Source organism: Falco naumanni, chromosome 5 (genome assembly GCF_017639655.2).
Source record: "Falco naumanni isolate bFalNau1 chromosome 5, bFalNau1.pat, whole genome shotgun sequence".
NCBI lineage: Eukaryota > Metazoa > Chordata > Aves > Falconiformes > Falconidae > Falco > Falco naumanni.
In genome coordinates, this window is record NC_054058.1 from 74,259,379 (window position 1) to 74,282,096 (window position 22,718).

At 37.7% G+C, this 22,718-nt stretch overlaps 1 protein-coding gene across 1 annotated transcript in view; it reads left to right on the plus strand.

The window, feature by feature from the left end:
- The window catches only part of SEMA3C (semaphorin 3C), a 122,717-nt gene extending 100,458 nt beyond the window's left edge, over nucleotides 1–22,259 (plus strand). The window contains exons 13-18 of the mRNA XM_040596334.1: nucleotides 6,530–6,618; nucleotides 8,783–8,824; nucleotides 9,913–10,070; nucleotides 13,000–13,067; nucleotides 16,310–16,440; nucleotides 18,401–22,259. Coding sequence (XP_040452268.1) covers nucleotides 6,530–6,618; nucleotides 8,783–8,824; nucleotides 9,913–10,070; nucleotides 13,000–13,067; nucleotides 16,310–16,440; nucleotides 18,401–18,814 — 902 coding nt within the window. The 3' untranslated portion in view covers nucleotides 18,815–22,259. The remainder of the gene's footprint in view (nucleotides 1–6,529; nucleotides 6,619–8,782; nucleotides 8,825–9,912; nucleotides 10,071–12,999; nucleotides 13,068–16,309; nucleotides 16,441–18,400) is intronic.
- The last annotated feature ends 459 nt before the right edge of the window (nucleotides 22,260–22,718 follow it).

Here is a 22,718-nt window from a genome sequence, read left to right on the forward strand (position 1 = left end):
TGCTTTGGTGTCAGTTCATCCCAGCAAATGCAAAAACCACATTGTATAGGAGAATTTCATGTGATAATTTCCTTGGGAGCCTGGAGCCCCACAGCCGGAGACAATGGGACTTGACACCTGGTGACAATTACACTCAGCTCAGATGATGAGTTACTGCTGCTGAACTGAGATGTTCCCAGTCATGTCTGTCACTGTCAGTGACCTGTCTCATGCTTGAAATTGGAGTGGTTTATGTCTTGCCAGATGCAAAGCACACAAAATGCTTAGCTTTTCCTCTCTTCCTCCTCTGTAGCCTTGGTAATAAATCAGTTCCTGAATGCAAGTGAAGAATAACAGAAGTATACAGCTCTGAGAGCCCCAGTGGTTTTCATCATGTAGCCATGGCATGGGAGGGTATAGGCAGCTGTGTCATTTTTTCACTTTAATGTGAACTAAATGTAGTGGTTCCTTTGCACCCTTTGACAAAAGTGCTGAGCTCACAGGGGCTGGTCCATGCCCAGAGTTAATACATTGCTTTTCTCCCTCCTGTGCCTACATAGCTAACAAAATAAATCCCAGGGACAGACATTGTTCTTGTAGCATCCCACCTGCTTTTCAAATGATAACAATCTCCTCTTTTCCCTATGCTTTTCAATGTGAAGACTCCCAAAGCTCTTAATACAACTTGCTAGTTGTGATAAGTGCACCCAAATGGATCTCTTCACCAGCCTCTGAAATGACCTGATTTACAGTAAGGAGCAAGTCTTAAATGGTAGAGAGCAGTGCTGTACACCTCGTCTTCCCAAACAGAAACCTGAGGGATAATTTTCTTGGATAGAATGTAATCATTCATTTGCATATTTGACAGAGGCGATGCTGATGATACTTTTTCCCCCATGCAATGAGTAATAACATACTCAGTTTAGGAATCTGGGGGTAGAGTTCTGTTTCAATTATCCCACTTCTGTGGCAGGCCAGGTCTTAGTCCTGAAGATTTTGATTCACCCTAGAGTTTTACTGTAGTTACTGTACTCATTTCAGTTATATCTAAAGAACCTAAGTTTTCAATATTTTCTGTATATCCTTTGGTAGATTGTTTTCCATCTGAATTTTAAGAACAGCAGTAAAACAGCATGAGAACATTTTCCTGAGATTAATATTTATTTTTTAAGCATGCCACCTACTGCTTGCAGTACGAAAGCCTTCGGTCAAAGTACACACAGATTGCACAACCAAAAGATTATGCATGGGCGGGATTTATTGCTCTTGGTGTTATGAAAATATTTAAATGTCTGTGTCAAACCTGGGTACATGAAACAGCCATGGGCACCAGTAGGATTTTTTTTCAAACTTTTCTATCAGGATAGGATATATTTTAGTGGAAAGAGATCTAAGTTACTGTCGTGAAAAGACACTTCAGACTTCAGTGTGGCTTATTCAGATGATTAATGTGGACCACATGCATCTGACGTGGCATGAGGTTGATCAGTGTTTCTTATTATCTTTTCTTCTCTGATGCAACACTTGTTTTCAAAGTCTGGACACAGTAAGTGCTTTCAGAGCATAAGGCTGTAATACTCGTTTTCATGGTGTTACATGATGGCTGTCTAACCCTTGTTGACAACGGTAGCCTCCAGTAATGCAATAGCCAAAATCATGTAATGAGCTACAGATTCAAACCGAGAGAGATAATCTGGTCAGAAGAGCAAGCTTGCTTCCCGTGGATTTGCTGGCTGCAGCTTCATGACTATGAGCTTGGGAAGATGATGTTGCACAACAGTGGCACAACAGGAGGCAGGCAGAGTTTCCTTCTTCCTCTTGGTCATAGTGCCTGAGTCATTCAAACCCTTCCGTCAACCAACTCATCCAAAGCTTTTTCACAGCCTTTTAAGAAGATGTGTAAGTTAAGAAAACATTCCTCCACCTGTTTCATTTCCCCTGTTCAGTTTTTGTTCAAATGAGCTCACAGTGTATCCCAAAAGTTTGACGAAGCTGCTGGGGCTATGTGAAAGTTTTGCCCTCAAGTGTGAGCTCATTAGACATTTCTATCTGTCTTTCTGTTCTTTGACACAGATTGAATTTTACAAAGTTTCACAGCAATACTATGAACTGGAAAAAAATTGCACCCATTTGACAGATGAGTGAAATAAAGTAGAGAGGTTAGATGGCTATGGTGGGAGCTCTGACTTAACAGCAGACACTTAAGGACAACAGAGAGCATGGGGACTGGCTCTCAGCCCTGCCTGCTGACCTGTCACCATCTCCAGGGCTCTGCTGAGCCTCAACATATTCTCAGAGAGATTTTAAGCATTCTTCAAATTCTTGGCTTTCTTTTTTCTTTGTAATGTTATTTGTTTGCATCAGGTTCAACTCAGATTAGAGTCCAGAAATAATCAAGGTGCCATTAGGATGACGGGTACAACATGGAGAAAAGTTTTCAGACAGTCTCCAGCAATGTCAGAAACATCAGGGAGGGGGATTGCTTTAGGAAGCCTCTCTGTAAAACTCCTGAGAGTAGCAGTTGGTGTCCATTGCAGTCATTTTTTTATGTTGTGGAAAGGTCAGGTGTTTCATATGTTGTTCAATTTGTGACGCGGCCATGGGCAGATGGGTCCTGACTCTCTTTGAGGCTCACAGTGCTGACAACTGCATTATTCACTTAGAGCTGGGGAAAAACAGGCTAGTCAAAATTCAGAGAATGACGTTTAAACTCAGACCTACAGATTCAGCCTAACACCTGTGTATTTTTCATTGCTGTTCATTAAGCTTTGTCTTTTCACTGCCCATGGTCAGCCAGACCAGGAATTAGTGTATTAGGCATGGTCCAACTGGTATCAATGAAGCTTAGCTGATTTAATACTAGCCCAGAATCATGCCCTGTCTTTCAAGGTATATTATTATTATCATTATCATTACTATTATTATTGGGTTTTGGGCTCTTCTTCCTTCCTTGGACCATTTACTGGGGTGCCCTCTTTCTCCATTTATTTCCCACTCTGCCTACTTTCTACACCGTTTTTTAGTCTACAGGGTGTTAGCACTTTCCTTCCTTGCTCTTCCATTTCTCAGTCCTCTCAGAAGGAGCACAATCTTGGTAACATTGTCTGCCATATCAACATGAAGTTGTTCAAGCAGGTTTGAAATGGAAAAACATTATGAGTGGCTCGTGCCCTCTTGCCATCAGCTTGAGGGAGACTACTCATTTGTCCACCTGCCCTCCACTCACAAACTGCTGGGTTGATGTGGGGCTGGAGACAGCTCCTGGTGAAAAGTCAGGGAACTGGCAAGCATAAGTCTGCCTCCTCACTTCATGCTTTTTAGTGGTGGATTGATATTCTGGAGACACAATAGCTTTTTTTTGTGGCCATATGAAATAATAACAATGTAGAACTGTTTTCAAGTGAGTTTCTGGAAGTAACAAGCAAATGGTGAAGGAAACCATCCTGTTCACTTTTACAGTTTTTACAGAATTAAGCTTACACTTTCATACATTGACCTACACATGAAAAAATTTTACTTGTTTGGTGATCCCTTATGCCTGGTTTACAACACAAAAAATTATCTATTGTGAAATACACTGGGAAACAGCTCAGACACTGCTACTTTGCATATCTCTCCTGCAGTACACAGTGCTGCATCCTTTCCAACCTTCCTTCTGTCCCAGAGAATGTAGTTTGCTGCCTTTGCCATTAAAGGAAATAATCAAATAAGATTTTCAAGGAAACTCAGATGTACTGTAAGCTTTCTGACATGAACACATATAAGTGACTTGATTTGTCAGCTACTGCGCTTATAGTGGAAACAGCAGTACTACTGAGAAAGGAATAAGAAGTGTTGTTTGGGATCAAATATTTGCTTTTCATTTATTAAGGAAAAGGCTGAACAACAGCAGAAAAACTATTTTTAGAAGTGGTGGAGGGCTATAGCCTACAAGCCATGTATTGTTGAAAGTATATATATATATATATATATGTACAGACTATTGGAATGTCTTGATTTAAATGATTTTATTAAATGAACAGCTTTCTATTGCCTACTTTCCATAACATGAATATTTGTTTTAAACTTTGTATTAAGTTTCCTTTAAAACAATGGAACACTCCTTTCTGCAAGGACCTGTCCCTCATAGTACAAAGCTGACTCAAAGCAAATGGTAAAACATTGAGTCAAAGGGAGAGAATACCCAAGTAAACAGTCCTTAACTCTGTGTATTTTGTTGGGGTGTGACAAAAGTTAGGAACTTACTTTTCAAATAGAAAAGGTTATTAGGACACAAGGACTTGGCGTCAGGCATTATCGTTATTTTCTGTGCCAATGCCCAGGATAAAATCTGCCCTCAGGTTCTGATTCCAGCTCGGAACAATGGTTGAGGACTGAAGACATTTTAGGTATTTTAAATGTGTGGCATGTGCTAATGGATCATTGAAATAAACCGGTTCTTCAGAGGCTCAGCAGCCTCACATTCCTTTGCACGTAAGGTCACTGTCAACATGCTTAGTGCCCTGTACATCAGGGTTACAGGTAGTTGACACTGCAGGCAGCTGAAAAGAAAACCCACAAAAGGCTGCAACTCCTTCCTGCACTTTTGGTAGAGTATTTTGTATGGCATAGTTTAATGTTAGGGACAGGACATTGATAAAAGGATGCAAAGAGGCAGAGGTAGACTAGGCTTAAGCTGTGTATATTTGTGAGTGGGTTATTCCCTTTAGTAGGAGCAGAAATAAATACACACATACACAGGCACATGCACATGCTGCATCTTAGCTCCAGCAGGGGATGCATCTGCAGCAGTTTAAAGCTTCAGTGGGTCCTGGCAGTTAGTAAATCTCTCTCAGGTTCTCATAGCTTTGCTAATACTGGCACCCAGTCTAGGCCACAGCTGTGCTATCACAAGATGTAGTTTCAGATTTTAGTTTCTTCGGAAGGAACTGGTTTATCGTGCTATTGGATAATAAGAATAAATGTTCTCCATAGAAAATTCTCATGAAAAATTCATGTGTAACGTGCCCTGAGCATGTACAATTGATAGCTACACATTTTTAAGTCTTGTCAGCTTTCAATTTCTCTTTTCCTTTTTTTTTTTAATGACAAAATACTGCACTGTGCTCTTTGTGTGTGGTCTGGCCATTACATATCAATATCCTGGCTTTAAACCTTTGTTTTAAAAAAAAAAAAAAAAACACAAAAAACAACAAAATAAAGTCTATTATTATTTGCTGGCTTCCTCCAGGGAAATAAGAAGATGTAAATTATTTACCGTAACCAACTTGCCCTGCAGCTCCAGCTATGGAATTTAGTCACTGACCTTAAAGCAAAAGCAAAATTGCCCTTTTTCAGTTTACATTGTCTGCATTGTGAATTGCCAAACAGGAAGCTGAGATTTCCTTTCCTTGGTCACAAATTCATGAAAATACATGTAGATACTTACCTATATTGTGCTATGCCAATGTTTTACTAACCGCACAGGTCTGTATTGCCCATAAAACTTTTGAAAGCCGAACAGAATCTATACCATGTGGTCTCCTTCCTCTGAATCAATATTCAGCAAATAAATTTGTTCTACTCAGACTAATTTCCAGGCCTTTCAGGCAACGGGAATTCTATGTGCTGTATTTTTTCCAAGTGAGAATGCTTGTCCTTGTGATTCTCCCACAGTCTGCCTTTTCTGCCACATCAGAAATATTTCATTGGCTGTCTGAGCCTTTAAGAACCTTCACAGATGAGCCCCTCCATCTCATATATTCTTTCCACGTAACAAACTTGGAAAACTAATCACAAATATCCCTTTGGTCTCACTCATCACACCTACCCTGCAAAAACACTGCCATTGCCCTGTCATTACTTCCTACTCCTTTGATCTGAGTAGATTTGGAAGGCTTGGAACTGTATTTTGAGAGAGAAAATGATAAAGTAGCTACAATATCTTCACCTTGCTCTTCCTTTTCTCCTTAAGGACCAAAATACCAACTCCTACCAATATTTAACAGACTTGATCATTGTCTGACCTCCTGAACAAAAAAATATTTTTCTTCTTACTTTGATTAAGTGTAGACAGAGTGATATTCTTTAGAAGGTTTGCCTTTCATGTAATCTGTTTTTATTTTTTTTGTTTTTATTTTTAATTATTAATGAATATGTATATATATTACATTCTGCAGAAGCTCACTTTTTCCTGTTTGTATTGGTGTGTCTTTACTTTAAGATGATTAGGATGGATACTGCCTCTGTCTGTGTGTCTGTACAGCAATAAGTACAGAAGATACTGATTTTGATTAACCTTTTCGGGTAGAATAGTAACAGTAATGGTAGTAACTCCAGTCTTACCAGGACTTCATCATGTTCATATATGAGAATAATACTATATATAGTATTCCTATATAAGGAACCATCTCATGGTCCTTTCTGACCCCAAACTCTAGAAATTACTGAACATTTCTTATGTTTCTCTATGTCACAGTGCTTGCATTGATGGTTTCTTTTCATAATTAATAATGGTTCATCTGCATTTTTCTTTCTCTCACATGGTCTCACTTTTTCTGATATTTTCCAGATCAAGGAACTGTACAAAAAGTTGTTGTCCTACCCACCAACTTCTCTGCAAGTGGAGAACTCATTTTAGAAGAGCTGGAGGTTTTTCAGGTTTGGTTTGCTCCTACTTTTAATCTTCCAGTGTATATGTTCACACAAACACTTTGTTCTAAAAGACTTTAGCAAGTGCAACTGACTTGATAAAAGATCAAGTAAATGTGCATGCTGTCAGCTTCATACCCACCCAAAGAGGAATATAAAATGTCCACTGTTATGAAGGCTGTAGCTAGCTTAAGTCCCTTTTTTCCTCCTATATTTAAGTTGCTTATTTTTATGTTGTTATACTGGCTAGAAGGATTTTGATAATCACATATTTATGAGGTCATGTTATAGTGGCTGCCAGAAGGCAACTTTTTTCATTGGCATCACATATTGAGACTGTTGCTATTTACAGATGGAATCTGAGATTTTTGTACTTTGATTATCTGATAATCTTCCTGATTCTGAGCTGCAGAATGGAAGCAAACCGTTGTTGTTTTTGCCTAATTCCAGTTCTTCAAAGCCACATGCCTCTGGAGTCAAGAAAGCTATAAACTTAACACAACATAAGCTGAAAAGAAATGCAGACAACTCAAGGAAAAATAAGGGACTAGCCTCAGTCAATCACACTGACATGTAGCAGCTTGTAATTACCTAAAGAAAATGTTCACCCTCATGTTGAAAAATCCCTGTAAAATTTTTGAATGAGTTATTCTTTAAAACAGGTAGTCTTGGGGAAAATGGTAATATGCATCTGTAAGCTTAGTTAAGGGTTTTGTCACAGGCTTTTCTCTATTTCATTGAGGGGCTACAAAAAGAAAAATTAATCTTTATTTAGGCAGGCAGCATTCACAATTTCTTTAAGAAAAAGAATACACTGTATTAACCTTCATAAAGGCATAATTAGTCTTTCTAGGCTTTTGTTGAAGACTTCCTTTAAAAAAAAAAAGATACATGTGAGTAATATTACCTGAAGAGTAATCTTCACCCAAGTATTACTAATTCCATTTACCAAAACATAAATTAACACAGCAAGAAGATAGGTGGGCTGAGAGGAATCCTTACCCTAAACCAAGTTCCTGGGCCTCTGCTTAGACTTTTTTATCCTGAACCCGAAAAATCATGATATCGTAACCTCTACCATTGCAATCTGTGGGCATCATGGCAGTATTTTGATGAGTTTCTCCAGGAGAAGGAGATCACTGGCTGTGTGCTAGTAAATATTGAGCATAAGCAAAGTACTGATTCCTTTCCAGAGCATAAGCAAGGAAAGAAGACTGTGGCATCAGATCCAATGCTGCATTTGACCTTGAGTCTCCAGACAGTTCATGAAATAGCACAGCAGCTCCAAACTCCTTCAAACCTTTGCCAATTCACATGATTCGCAGCCAGATTTTCTAGTCCTGGCCTCCCTGCTGTGCATGTAGTCCTCTGCAATTAATGCTAGCCCACCGTTACGGCTTTCCTTTGTGACTGAGCAAATGCTAAACCTTAAAAAAAAATGCTAAACATTTTTATTACCATCAATTTTATCATTTTTTTGGATGGGAATAATGAATTGCTTCACTTGCTTAAGGCAATGAATGTGATAATTCCTTTTAAAGCTCTTTAATGTTTGGTTTGGACACAGACAATAATAGAATGCCATGATGACACACAGTAGTATACAGTACTGTCTCTGGGAAAGAAACATTCAATAACACACGTGACATTTTAATATTGTAGTTATTGGTAATCTGAACGTATATGTTGGATGGTAACCAAACTCTGTGCACTGTAGAAAATGTGTAGGAGAAACATGACATATTCTTATCTGCATCATGTGGTGGATATACATGAGCTATTGTATGCTATTTCCTTATCATCATTGTCAAAGAACAAACATTGTTTCTTATTACAAAGTGAGAGTAATGGCTTCAAAACACATTGCTGATATATTGCTGAGGTAACAGATGCAGCTTAATTAAAAATGTACAAAAACTTGCTGGTACACATGGGTAATAATAATGAGTTGAGTTTAGCAAGTACATTTTGTGAGACTGAACTGTATAGATGTCATTCGTTTAGTTCTTAAAATAGGAAAAATATCAGTAGGAATGAGTTACGCCTTTCCAAGATATGAAAAGTTATATTTTTCTTAGATATGACTTCGGTATTACTGAATTTGAGATTTCTGTGTTGCGACAGTATTGACAAGACAGTCCTTGTAAATGTGGTTTGGAATTTTGTCTTTCAGAGTAATTCCCCTATAACAACAATGAAGATTTCATCTAAAAAGGTAAAGAAAAGTGGTATCCTTACTTACTGCTTATTTACTGAGAAGCAAATTAACTTAAAGATGTTAGAATACCAATTGCTTTGTTGTTTTTTTGACAATTAAGGAAAAAAAGTATTAAAAGAGGAAATGTTCCCTCCTCTCTTTTTCTGTAAGTCCTTACCAGAAATTTTCCCTTGGAAGTCCAATCTATGCAAAAAGGCAGTGTTGGAGCTGTTGGGTCCATGGCGAACTAGTGTGTGTTTATTAGTAACAAACAATGTCAATAAGAATGATGAAAACACTTGAGAGGATTTCTAGTGAAATGTTACAAACCTGAACTAAAAATATGCATTCCATGATTTTATAAGCAACATGTTGCCCAATGCTTTACAAAACTGCCACTAATTAATAATTATTTTTTAGTTTTATGACAAAAAGATCAAGGGAGAGTTGAGGTTTTTGTTCAATACTAATTTATATTTTAAGAGTAATTGATTAGATGTTTCAGAGTAAAACAGTCGTTTTGGCCCAGATTTTGAATGTTCTATTCACTTTGAACTCCTTTTCCAAAAGCTTTCATTTATTATAAAAATTCTTCTGGCTTATTTTTCCAGGTATGTAAGGCTATCAGAATCTGGCCGTAAGCCTCAACCTAATCTCTAGGTTTTATGTCTTGGAAATCTATGCACTGGAGAATCCAACTAGGAACTCTGCATAATATTTATTAAAGTGACTATATGCAGACAAAATACTTTGTTCAAAGACTTGAGCCAATAATCCTCACTGAATAAGAACCAAGTTCCCAAATCTGAGCAATATTAACTCAGCCTGTCTGCCCCAGAACAGAACAATGACACTCAATGTCCGAAAAACATTAACATTCCCCAATGTTTCTAAGTGTTTTCTAACAGACGGTGGAAATATTTTTCCATAAATATATCCAGGCTTGTTCACCTGGGAGATTCCTGTTTATCTTGGCTTTATATATATCAGTGGCTCCCTTTTTGGTCTTAATTCCAAGATTAATTGAAAGGGTTTTAGGTGTGTTAGCCAAGCCTTGGGTGAAGCTCCTCCACATCTGAAATAAATCTTTCCATTTCCTTCTACAGCAACAGTTGTATGTGAGCTCAGATGAAGGGGTCACCCAGGTGTCCTTGCATCGCTGCCACATCTATGGGACCGCCTGTGCTGACTGCTGCCTAGCCCGTGATCCGTACTGTGCCTGGGATGGCAATTCCTGCTCCAGGTTTTATCCCACAGGGAAAAGGTGAGCAGTATTAAGCAGGCCAGTGAAGTCTGCAAGGAAAGAAGGCTTTTGTTCTGCTGTGTAGCCTGGGGTGTTGTAGTGTGTTGGAGAAGTGGGATGTCATTCCTTTCAGGTACATGTACAAACAATACCTCCGTAGCTATTGTGCTTGGCATTGTGCATCCACCTAGGAGTGTGTGCTGCAAGGGTGCATGATAAAGAGCTTGCCTTTTCATGTTTAAAGTAATGGACAGGAAAAAAAAACACCAAAACCCATTCCTAATCATAAATATTAATCCTTCTGTCTCATGCACACAAAATCAGTGAAACATTTGTTCCCTTTGTTTAAATTCATTTGCACTATGGATGTAATTATGACAGGCCTAAATACAGCAAAATATCTCTCAGGCTGTCTGAGGAATAAAGTCATTTATTTTTTTGTTCCTCATTTGCTCCTGAATGAGAAGAATTATTTCCAGGGAAATTTTAGGCGAATGTGATTTCCATGTAATGCCTGTTGATTTGGGGGTTTTGACATGAGATTTATTAAAGCAGACAGGGAAAGCAATTTCTCTTTAATTTACAGCAGAGCTAATAGTCCGTCTCATAATTCTTATGCAAAACAGGAGCCTCTTTCCTCCTCCCAAGGGAAATATTTAATAGCAGGAGGCTGTAGTGAGCTCTTGTATCCCTAAGATTTCACTTCATATACCAAAAAAAAGCTACAGAATACACAATGAGTTATTACTGCAGAGGAGAAAAATCTTTCAGATGCATGCCTGAGCTTCACCTGCTCTGTGCCACTGCTCCCTGCCTGCATCTGAGCTGCAGATGCAGAAGACCAGGTGCAATTAATGGGCTTTACTCCTTTACCTACATGGAGGGAGACAGTGGACAGAAACAGGCAAAGTGGTGGCCCAACCAGCTGATGACAGTGTCATCCCTGGCATGTTTATTTTATTATTAAATACTTGTGTTATTGCAAAGTTTTTTTTGACTCATTCCTTATTTGAGATAAAGAAGTGAAGCCCAACCTGGCCATGTAGCAGTTGGTAAAGTACCGGAGTTTTTTACGACTTTCACTCAACATATTCAGCCTCTAGATTGCAGCCTGATTGTTTTCTTCCATGGAACAGAGGTCGTAAGATAGGGAGAGGAAAGAGAAGAAAAAATCCCCAAGCCTGTGCAGTTTCCAGTGGATTCCTTTGCCATCCCCATTATATACACCCAGGGTTATTTCCACTGGGGCTTGCTTTCATGCTGACATTTTGTTTGCAATTTGCTTTTTATATCAAACCAAAATAAACACCTAAAACTGTTGGAAAGAAATCTGGTTTTCATATGTGAAGGAAATGAGTTGTCCCTTTATCTAACAAGAGAGATTATGAAGGAGAAAACATTGGTAATTAGAGCCAAATCCCATAGTCTAGACAGTAGTATCTGCTGGACACATTTGATTATTTGCTACTTTTGACACTTTTGCCTTCCATGGATTACTGTGGCTCCTCATCCAACATAGATTTACCACAAAACACCTGAAAGTATTATATTTACTTTCTAACCAACACCTTCTCAACCTTTTTTATAAATATCAGATTGTTTCCATTCTGAGAACTGCTTAATGCAAGCAGTGTGCCATTTCTGACAGAGTGGAGCAGCTTGGTAGCACAGGAGTCCTGAAATTCACTCAGAAACTCTTCATTGCTTCCTTTGACTCACAAAAACGGTTCACAAGAGTCAAGATCCCAAGGCATAAGATGAAATATTTTTGGTGATAAACATCAAAACTATACTTGGAATGTCAGAAATTACTCCTTTGAAACATTGCCTTTCAAATGTTTCCTTTTAAAACAATGCAGTGAAAGGATCGGGTGACATGGAATTATAAACACTGTCTCTGGTTGTTTGTGCAGTACCTGGTATAATGTGGACGTAGAGGCATCACCCTTCACTCAGCAGTACTGGAGCTCCAGGGGCTTTTTACAGTTTCTGATCTTGTGAGTCATTAGTGCATAGTTCAGAACACAGCTGTTACATATCCCAGCAGCATCCATTTGCAACAATCTATCACCGATACGTATTTTTGTTGCACTTGATAAATATTGAACCAACTTACCAAATATTCAGCAAACAAAATTATGTATCTTAAGAATAAAAAATTCAGACACCAGGTTTTCATGCACTGAATTCTGCGAGCTATGACATCCTAGCTGAGGAGGGCTGAAACGGTGGTATTCCCAGTCTTAGTAAACTCCCTAGTTTATTTGTTACAGAATCGTGATTTTGCATCTGTTATCTAAATAATATGAAAAATTCCCATTTCGAAGTATTCTGAGACTTGGTGAGTTTGACTATCTTCTGGAAATAATCACACATCTAGCAGAGGACAGAACTGAATCTTAGCTCTCCATTATTCTGAGTGAATATTTCAGCCACTCAGCTACCAAGGCGGCTACAGGCACCAAAAATAAGGTGCCTAGCAAAATGAAGGAGGGAACATGCCCTATGTCGTAATTTTATTTTGGTGCATTACATATGAGCACTGTGACTATTACACATCTCATTCTTAGGTGCTTGCCTTTATGAAGAATTCCAGCTGGAGGTTCTGGCTTTGAATGTTAGGTCTTGCAACAGTGAACCTACACCTATTTGATGCATCACCTCTAACTCTTCCATCTCTATACCTCCATTGCAAAACTACTTTACCTACCAAAAGTACAACCATTTTATAAACTTCAGCAAACTGACTGTCCACTTAAACATTATCTTCACTCTAGCAAGCCTGCCAAGAGTAAAGCATACTCACAGTAGGTCATGAACTACCCCTCACAGCTGATCTAGTAAAAAAAAAGAAACAAAAAAACCCCAAAAAACAACCCACAAATAAAAAGGTGTTTATTTGTAGTGTAGCTTACTTGGAATAACATTTTGTTTTTACAAAATATTTCAGGAGGAGTCGTAGGCAAGACGTGAGACATGGAAACCCTCTGACTCAGTGCCGAGGTTTCAACCTGAAAGGTAGTATAATTTAGAGATCCTCAAGCTATATAAAGAATGCATGGCTTTCCTTTGTGTGATTCATCATAACTCACATTTTCTGTGCGGTTTACTGGTAAAGCATAATTATTTTCCAGGTCTGAGTTTTGTTTTGATTTGATTTTAACACCTTTTCCTTGCAATTACATGACACTTGCATATATATGATATCATTATATCATTATTATATCATATCATATTATGATATATTATCTATCATATATAAAGTATTATGATATCATTATTATGATAAAATATTATATATTGTATCATTATATGTGATAAAATGATGAACCATGAAATACATAGTTCAGCATACATGAAATAAATAGCTGATAGTGTTGACCGGTAACAGTCACAGTTAATCTAAGGGCTTTTCTGCTTCTAAATACCTTCACTCTTTGTTAATGCCTCTTCATGCATTTAAGTCTTGGCCCTCAGAATTACTCTGAATATTTGATGCCATATTGAGTTTTGGAGCACATCTTTCAGCAAACAGCAGGCTCTAGGCCTGTCTTTTGTGTTATGATTATTCCTTTCTCCCTTCACATGGGAAAATAAACCATTCCAAATCTCTTTATGAAACCTCTTATTTCCAGCTGTGCAACGCTTTAGTCAGCCTGGCATGCAGTGGGTGGACAGGGGAGCTAATTCTCTGCCCTCCCAACTACCACTTTATTCAGATTGATGGACACCAGTCAAATATGGCCAGAGTCATAGTAAGAGTAGACACATACATAAAGGCAGCTTAATACCCTTCAGCTCCATGCATGCCTGAGCTCAGTGATAGCAATGTGTGCCATCAAACCAAGGGCATGCTTTAGAGAATTATGCTCCTTTCACCTCTGTTTCTGAGTCTGCATTTTGAAGTGCATTCTCATCTGTACCATCTGGAGACCAAATAACAGACCTGATTGTAAATTTTCAATTTAATTTTTTGAATAAAAGAACAATGCTTGAAGAGTTACATGTAAAAGGTTCAGTTAATAGTAATTCCAATGCAGTGGTCTCCGCTGGGTCTCAGAAGAATCTCGTGGATCAAAACAGACAACAGTCAGTTGGGCGTAGATCCCTCAGCCCAACTGTGGCTAATGGTGCTCTAGTGAGTCTTTCCCCATGACTCGGTATTAGGTCATTTATATGAAGCTGAATAGCTTGAAGAGTTAATTACAAAAGATGACCCCAGCATTGGAGTATGCACCTGAGCTCTGAGAGATCCATATTAAAGCTTAGGCTCTGAGTCATGAAGTAACTTGAGCTGCGTGTCCTACCTTGCAGGCATGTGCTGTGACCACCTACCCATTGTCTGTCCCAAGGGTGGGTGTCTCCTCTTTCAGTGTGGAAAATGTGAGAAGGTCAACTGTCTGCTTTCTGGGCTGAGGGGAAACAAATGTTTAAACCTTAATAGTCCTGTGAAACAGGTTTCTTGTTTTCCAACCATTTTTTCTTAATGTGGATGTATTTATAGGTTTATGTGTTTTAGCAACTGTAATGAAGGATATTTTGTTGACAGTAGTGGAATATAGCATAGGTAGATGGCAGTTGTTTCCCCGGTGGAAAAAAAGATAAAAAGAAACAGCAACTTAGACTCTTTCAAAATATAATTAAAGACATTTATAGCAAAACTACCATGTTTGGGGAAAAAATGAAATCTACCTAAAGTACAAAAGACAAAGTCAGTCAATAGCAAGAAATGTTCCAAGATCTTAGGGAACCACAGTCTTGAAATTAAGTCTTTAAACATGCATACCTTAGACCTCTCAGCATGTATAAACTCAACATTTTTGGCACATTGCAGTTTTTAAATAGATCAAGAACTAAGGGGCTTGTATGATAACTTTTCAAATGTTCTGTTTAATAGTTATGCTTGTGTTAACCTTTATGGCAATTAGACAAATGCATTTGTAATCTCTCAATCTTTTCTTAGCATGTTTAAGTAGTAGTTGGTAAGACGTTGGATATATCTTGATCAATTAAATGGACAAAGATGCCTTTCTGTGGTACACTTAGTTCCAGTGTACCTAAAAGTAATAACATTACAGCTCTAATTTTCACTGTTCGACAGCTACAAATAGATAAGCTCACAGATAAGCTCTTTGCTAACTTACGGTCTGTGAATGAAAAATAATTTCCACATTATTCTCTTAAAAGTTACGGTTGATTTTGGTACAACCTGATAAATGTGCTAAAAACTTTGAAGTACTAGAACTAAGCAAAGCCTCCTTCCTTTAGTACAATAGATTCTAATTTCACATGTCGGTTGATGAAAGAAGCTGAAAAGAATGGGAGATAAATTAGAGTCTGAGGAAGACCAGTCTTAGGACTGTGCAAAAACAATCAGATTTTAGATGTGTAGACCTCTAGGTATTTGCATTTCTCATATTATTTGGTATCCATTGCTTCATTCTAAAAAAAAAAAAAATATTTCATAAATGATGTAAGCTTTTAAATCTGGAAGTGTATTGTTTTCAGGACAAATGTTATGATTTGGGCTAAGCAACGAGCATCTAAAAGTTCCTATTGGTAACTGCCAATTGTTCATCAAGACTATAAAGGGGCACAACAGGTCTAAGCGATGACATACACTCAGCACTTGCCCAGGTGTTGCTGGAGTGCTGTAAATCTGTCCTGCTCTCTATTGCTGGCCTGTCTACATATTCATTGCATTTCAGATTTAGAGCCAAGTCCCTTCCTTGCTTTGTAGGAGAAGCAGAGGAGCAGGAGCCAAGCCTGCCCTCTCTCGTCTCCCTGTGATTCTGCACACAGCTGGAATAGATGGAGCCTTCTTTAGGGCATGCTGCTGTATGTTGAGTCTTACAACCATATTCCCCCAACTCGTAAATGGTGAAGTGTGAAGAAATAAATATGTTAAATACTTCATTTTCCTTTGGATTGTTCTAGATAGGCTTTCTTGTAAGAGTAGAGAATAAGATCATTTCAGGGAACAATATCCCTGAGCTGTGATCCCATCATCAGAGCTTATCAGCCCACAGATATCCTGCTTTCTCGGAACAGACCATGTCGAATTGAAAACACTGGTATTTGGAATTGGATGTGTTTCTTCACATTTCACTTTATTTCTTTGAAAATGTTGTGCCCTAAATTATTTATTATTGGCCAATATCAGGATCAGACATGCTTCATGTTACCTGTATTGCAGTTATTTGCTTTCTATATCAAATCACCACTCACAGTAGCCTAATCTGTTTTCTTTTTCTTTCTAGCATACAGAAATGCTGCAGAAATAGTTCAGTATGGAGTGAAAAACAACACCACATTTCTTGAATGCACACCCAAATCTCCACAGGCTTCTATTAAATGGCTGCTACAGAAAGACAATGACAGGAGGAAAGAGGTGAGTAATGTGAGCAGGAGCTCTGGAAGGGACCTCAGCCAGCATCTCATCCACTCCCCAGATCAAGGCAAGGGAGCGTTTGTGTTTTCATCATATTGCCTGGCTGGAGCGAAGCTGGAGAATTTGTGTGGATGCAGGACAGTGAAGAGCACTTTACCCATACAAATAATGTCAGACTCTTCAGTATAGCTAGGACTTTGCTCCTCATCCCCAGTGATTTCTATCAGACCAGAACAGCTGTCAAGAAAATTCTTGTGAGCCCCTAAAGTAAGGGAACTATTTAATGAATTTTTCCTTCACACCTTACTAATTGCAAAATGGAAGGTTTGCGGCATCAGGAGTTCTTATTGATCTGAGGAAACAGGCATAAAAGCAATAACCTGTATAAAGTTCAGGAAGAAGTCAGCATGCAGTAGCCTTTCAGTGCTATTGAAGAGAAAAAAGACAAAAGTGGGAGAAATGTGAAAGGTTTCTTTAGCAAGTAAGTAGTCCAGGCCAAGAACACGTATTGACAAAAGCGTTTCCCCACCATGGTGCAATCACATTTTCCATTACTGCACTCTCTAAGGCTCTCAAGTTTCAGCACTGTAATACACGGTATGATTGTTTATGGGGAATGTGCCGTCCTTAAGTAATATCAAAGGGGGAAAAATCCATTTCAAATCCAAGGCAGTTACTATGTGAATAAAGAGGAACATCTTTCGAAAGGAACTATTAAGTAATATGGTGTCTGTTGATAGATTATAAATACAGAAAAGCGTTATTCTCATACCAGAGCATTTTCCAAAATCAGAGAGGACTTGCAAGCCTTTCACTGAGTCTTTCATGCTGGTTTTCTCACTTACTCTTCAAAGACTCAAGCCATGTCCTGGCAATCTGGGTGCAATTCTTCAACCCTTTCCTATAGCAGAACATCTCCCTTTTTCATTCATATGTTCAATAACTGTATTAGAATCAATGCAGTTTTAAATAACAACAGACAAATTAAAGCAATCAAAGGGTTAATTACATTTCATGCTCTCAGATTTCTGGAAGTCTTACCTCCGTAATGTCTACAAAAGTTTACAATAACAGAATATTAAAATAAGTGAACTCCCAAGGGAATCAAGTATAATGCAAAGTGCAGTGGCAAAATAGAAAAATAATTCATAAAAATACCAGCACTGGTATTCTTTCATAATGGGTTAAATTAGAAATTTTTACTTCACAACTGACATGCAAAAAAACCATGCATGTGCACAGTCATTTATAATCGGATGATAACCCAAGAAGCTGTGGTAATTCACTTCCTTTAGGTGATGTGACCATCTCCTGGTACTGTCCAGAGTCTGAAACCAGAACGGAAATAGGAGAGTAGAAAAGTTGCTCATGGTTACCAATGAGCCAATTCCCAGCTGAGGTCACTGCGATGCAAAATTTTATACCAGGCTATAGACTCTACAGTGCAGATCAGAGTTTGGAACTTAGCCCCAGGAACCTGCTCTAAGTCAAAATATTTAACTGGAAGCCACCTTGTGTTCGCTGCAGGATTAACCACCAGTTCTGCACTTTTCTTCCACTGAGCCTCAGCAGCAATCTCTGATGCTGGAAGAGACGCTCTTGGGGGTGTAACCCTGGCAAATACAAGTTCATTTCCAGCTCTGCTATTTGAACATTATGAAAACTCTTCTTTCATCTAGTCTCCAGGTTTGCGTATGTCTTCACCCTGGCCAAATATATTGTAACATAACAAATTTTAAAAGTAATTTTCTCTAGTGATACTTACCTACTTTGAGATAAGCTCTCTGCTAACAGTAGCAATAACAGCGATCTCTGGGAGGTATGATAAAGCAAAATATAGTACATTTAAGAAACTTTAAGGAAGAAAGAGGTGTTTGGGGTGAGACTTATCAACAGGACCAATACTGTATTGTTCCATAACATTCCCTAAATAGTTCCTTCTGCCTTTTTGCCCTTTTAGGTCAAGCTGAATGAGAGGATCATAGCTACTGATCAAGGACTCCTCATTCGCTCTGTCCAAGACAGTGACCAGGGGCTTTACCACTGCATTGCAACAGAAAACAGCTTCAAGCAGACCTTAGCAAAGATCAATTTCAAAGTGCTGGATTCAGAGATGGTGGCCTTCATGACTGACAAGTGGTCACCTTGGACCTGGGCCAGCTCGGTGCGAGCGCTGCAGTTCCACCCAAAGGACTTTGTGGGAGCTTTCAGCCACTCAGAAATGCAGATGATTAACCAATACTGCAAAGACAGTAGACAGCAAGGTCAGCAGAGGGAAGAATCCCAGAAGATGAGAGGGGACTACAGCAAACTAAAGGCCCTTATCAATAGCAGGAAAAGTAGGAATAGAAGGAATCAATTACCTGGATCTTAATTTTATTTGGTAGTGATAGATATCTTTGTCCTCACTGTAGGGGGCTTATATTTGTCTATAGAGAACAAATTTAGGCAAATCTGATAAATAATTAAATGAAAATCAAACAAGCCTCAGAAAAGATGTCTCCCAATAAAATGCAGTGTAACCTAAGAAAATCATTCAGAGCATTTTCTTTCCTAGGTGCTTACGGACACTAGGTTGGGCTCTGTAGTAGAAGCAGAAGTGGGTATTCATCTTAAACCAGATTCACCTTTAACATCTCAGTATTTAATTACAGCTTAATCGGAATTTTTACAAAATCAGTGCATTATCTTGCAACTCTGGAACTGTACAAGACCAGTGGTGAAAGAATCCAGGTTAAGATGTATGCTCAAAGTAGGATGGTACTAAGATTTCCTTACACTGCATTTAAGAACATGAGTTTCTTCTTGTTTACTGTTCAATATTGGGTTTACAGCTTTCACTCATTGTTCAAATCATGTGAATGCATGCTGATAGGAAGCAAGTAAATTATAGTAGAAATGTTTCATTCATTCAGAGGCCAAGTGAAGGAATGAGTAGAAGAAAAAAAAATTATACTTTATCAGAAGAAACACTGATTATTGTGCATAGTATGAGTTGTAATAAATTAATGAGTTCTGGAATGTAACTTAAAATATCTCTGCTCATATTGATTTTTATTAAAATAGGTTGTCCTATAACACTACATAGCTTTAGAAGTGGCACAAAGCTAACATAAGAATGTTCATTATACATACAATTTTGAAAAACACCTAAGTGACTTAGGTATTTTAGCTATTTTTCAAAGAATTACACTCCAGTTTTTTTCAAAGGACAGAATGGGTGTATACTGTATAGTGTTTACTCAGAAACGAAAAACATAGATTGTCTTTAAGCTGTTCCATGATTAAATTGGAGCTTGTCTGCAATGTGGAAACATGAGTGTCTTCAAAAATTTTAAAACATTATTTTTTCAACTGTTTTTTCAAAGTTGCAAATATTTTAACTAGAATTTTTAAATTAAACCATTTCTATTTTCCAGTCTTTGTACCCTTTTTCTTTTCAATGTTTTCACAATTTCCTCTTACTTTCAGGTTTCTGCTGAAAAGATAACGAGGGAAAAATAAAACTGAAAAATGGGTTTGGGTGAAAAACCAAAAAGTTTAACAACTTGAGAGGCATGTTTAAACAGAAATATTTTTGTTTAAGAAGCAGCTGTCAGATCTAATGAAGTATTTTTAGATGAAAATTGGGTAAATGTGCATCAAGCCATCTTGGGAAACCCTTTTTTTTTTAGCAGCAGTAATGCCAAAAAATAGGGACATATCTTTATCATTTTACTATGTAAGAGTGTTCAGAAGCCACTGAGTCTGTTTGAAGGAGATGGATGGCAGGGATTAAAAATGTATGAGTACCTTGGAAAAATTGTGGTTTATTCTATGATCTTTTAAGATAGTATACAAAAATATAAGCAAATGGTCAGCTCAAAACTGAGCTATGTTAAGCTAAAAAAAAACGAAAGGTAAATTTCTAGGAAACAAATGGAATGAAAATAATTTCTGAACCCAGAGAAGAGAAGAAAAAATATTTTTAACAATTCATTAGTTCCAGCCAGTAACAGATGGTTACTGTATTTTAAAACATAGTTTTAAACATTTTAATGACTCTATGTTGAAAATCTGGACTTTATTTTGATTCCGCTTCTATTAGACTACTCTGGGAATAACTCTACAGGGCGTAGGAGAACTGGGTTTGTGCCAGTCTGAGTTAAGATCAGGTGCAATGGAAGTAGCTCAGGTATTTACCTGGTATCTGTTAGATATGTCACTCTATCACCACCTGATGCAGAATAGCTGGGAAATGGACCGTGATTGATCAAACCATTTAAACACTGTCTCCAAGTCCCTTTGATGCTGGTGGGAGCTCTTTGAATTAAATTTGTGTGCTTACTGCTTGCTTCAAAGGGGATGGCAATGCCAGTCTGCTCATATATTGCCATCTAGTTAAGTGCTTTCCTTAGGCCTAAATGCATATTTCTGCAACATGTAGCCACTGGTATCTAAGGTCCTGCTTATGGAAACCATCAGGAAAATTTCTGTTTGACTTCAGTGAGCTTGGATCTGTCCCCAAGAGCTGCCAAAGCAGGCTCTGGAGAAGAAAAAAGGAAAATGAGGTGTGTAAGGGAAAATAAGATTGTTGGTTGTTTTCTATTCTTTGTTTTCCCAGCTGACGTTCAGTGCAGCAAACTATTTTTTTGTTTTCCTGATGACTGACTTCTGAAGTAAGTGACAAACCAAAAAAATCGAGTGCCACAAAATAGAACTACCTCCTGGAATGACATTAGTGCATATACTCTGTATGCTGCCATGCTCTTCCTATTTCCCCAGAAGATTCACTGCAGAGTTAGTGTGATATTAATGTCTATTGTGAGGATCATAATCGCTTCCAGATGGAATACAGTGATTAATAGGTATTTAAGGGTACAATTTACCCTTTAAATGGTTAGGTGCAGTTATATTTTAATAGGCCCCTATTAGGCCTCAGAAATTATTGTTACGCTGTTTTCTAATAGAATATTGGCAATAAGGGATTCCGTTAAACAATCAGCATAGCTCAGAGTTTCATATGATCATAAAATAATATTTTTAAAGCTGCTTCATATGCCATTATTATGGTACGACTGTTTAAGGGATTATACTTAAACTAACATTTTTCCTGCTGCATGAAAACTTCAGCATATATATAATAAGCTTCTGTCAGTGCGTAACTGGTCCAAGTTTCCATGCTTTAGCAGCTTTCCCCTGTGTATAGAGTAGTCAGGAGGCAGATGCTCAGCTGATGTAAACTAATGTAACTTCCTTGCTGCCCATTTAGCTACTGTGGTTTATACCAGCTGAGGATTTGGCCCTAAATGTACAGAATAGACAAACTGCAATTTTTATTTGTTTAAAGTAGCCCCTCTACTGTAGGTAACACCAAAACTTAAGACTGTAATATTGTCTGTGCTATTTAATACTTCCTATTTTGAGGATTACTAAATACTGTATATAATTTTATTCCTTAAAAAATTCAAAAGCAAAATGACTTCTAGGCATAACTTCACCAAATGTAAAGATATGTTCACTGCTAAGAACTTCACCGTGTACTGATATTTTTTTGGCTATTTTTATTTTGTGTAGTTTGTAAAGTTTGCTGAAATCTTGACTTAACAATGTGTTCTTTGCAATTGTTGTTACTGTAGATATGCGTGTTTTATTAAGAAAATCTTGTTTTAAAAGTGTAGGTATGTGTATAAGTTCCTAGCATGATGAAACTGTCATTACAGTGAATATGCATTATATAGTGTGTAAGAAAGAACAAAATGTAGTTTAACATAGTGCTATTTAATTGAATATCTGAAATACTATTTGCCTGACAAAATAAAGTGTGTTGCAACAACTTAGAAACTTTTTGTTTTCTCCTTTATAAATGTCTTAAAAATAAGGAACTTTTTTTTTCTTACTATCTGAAAAGCAATCCCATAGACTTTCTTAAAGAAGTCCAAGAAAATACTTGGGAGTGTCAGATATTGCGGCTGATCACATCTGAGCATTGCTGTGGGCTGAACACTCAGTCATAGAGAATTCCAGGAATTCATGAGGAGTCAGAGATTCATTCTGTCAGAAATTATCCTATATAGAGGCCTTGCATATAAGCAGGTTAACATTGATTCATTGCAAAAAAACCCCAACCAACCAAAAAAAAAAACCAACTAAAAAGTTACTTTCTGCTAGAAGTATAAAGTCAATCAGAAATGTCAGCCTAAAAAAGGGCAGTATGGTATAAATGCTTTCTGCTTTTATTACACCGAGGAAAAAAAATAATAAATTAAAAAAAAACAAATCCAAAAAAACAACCCACA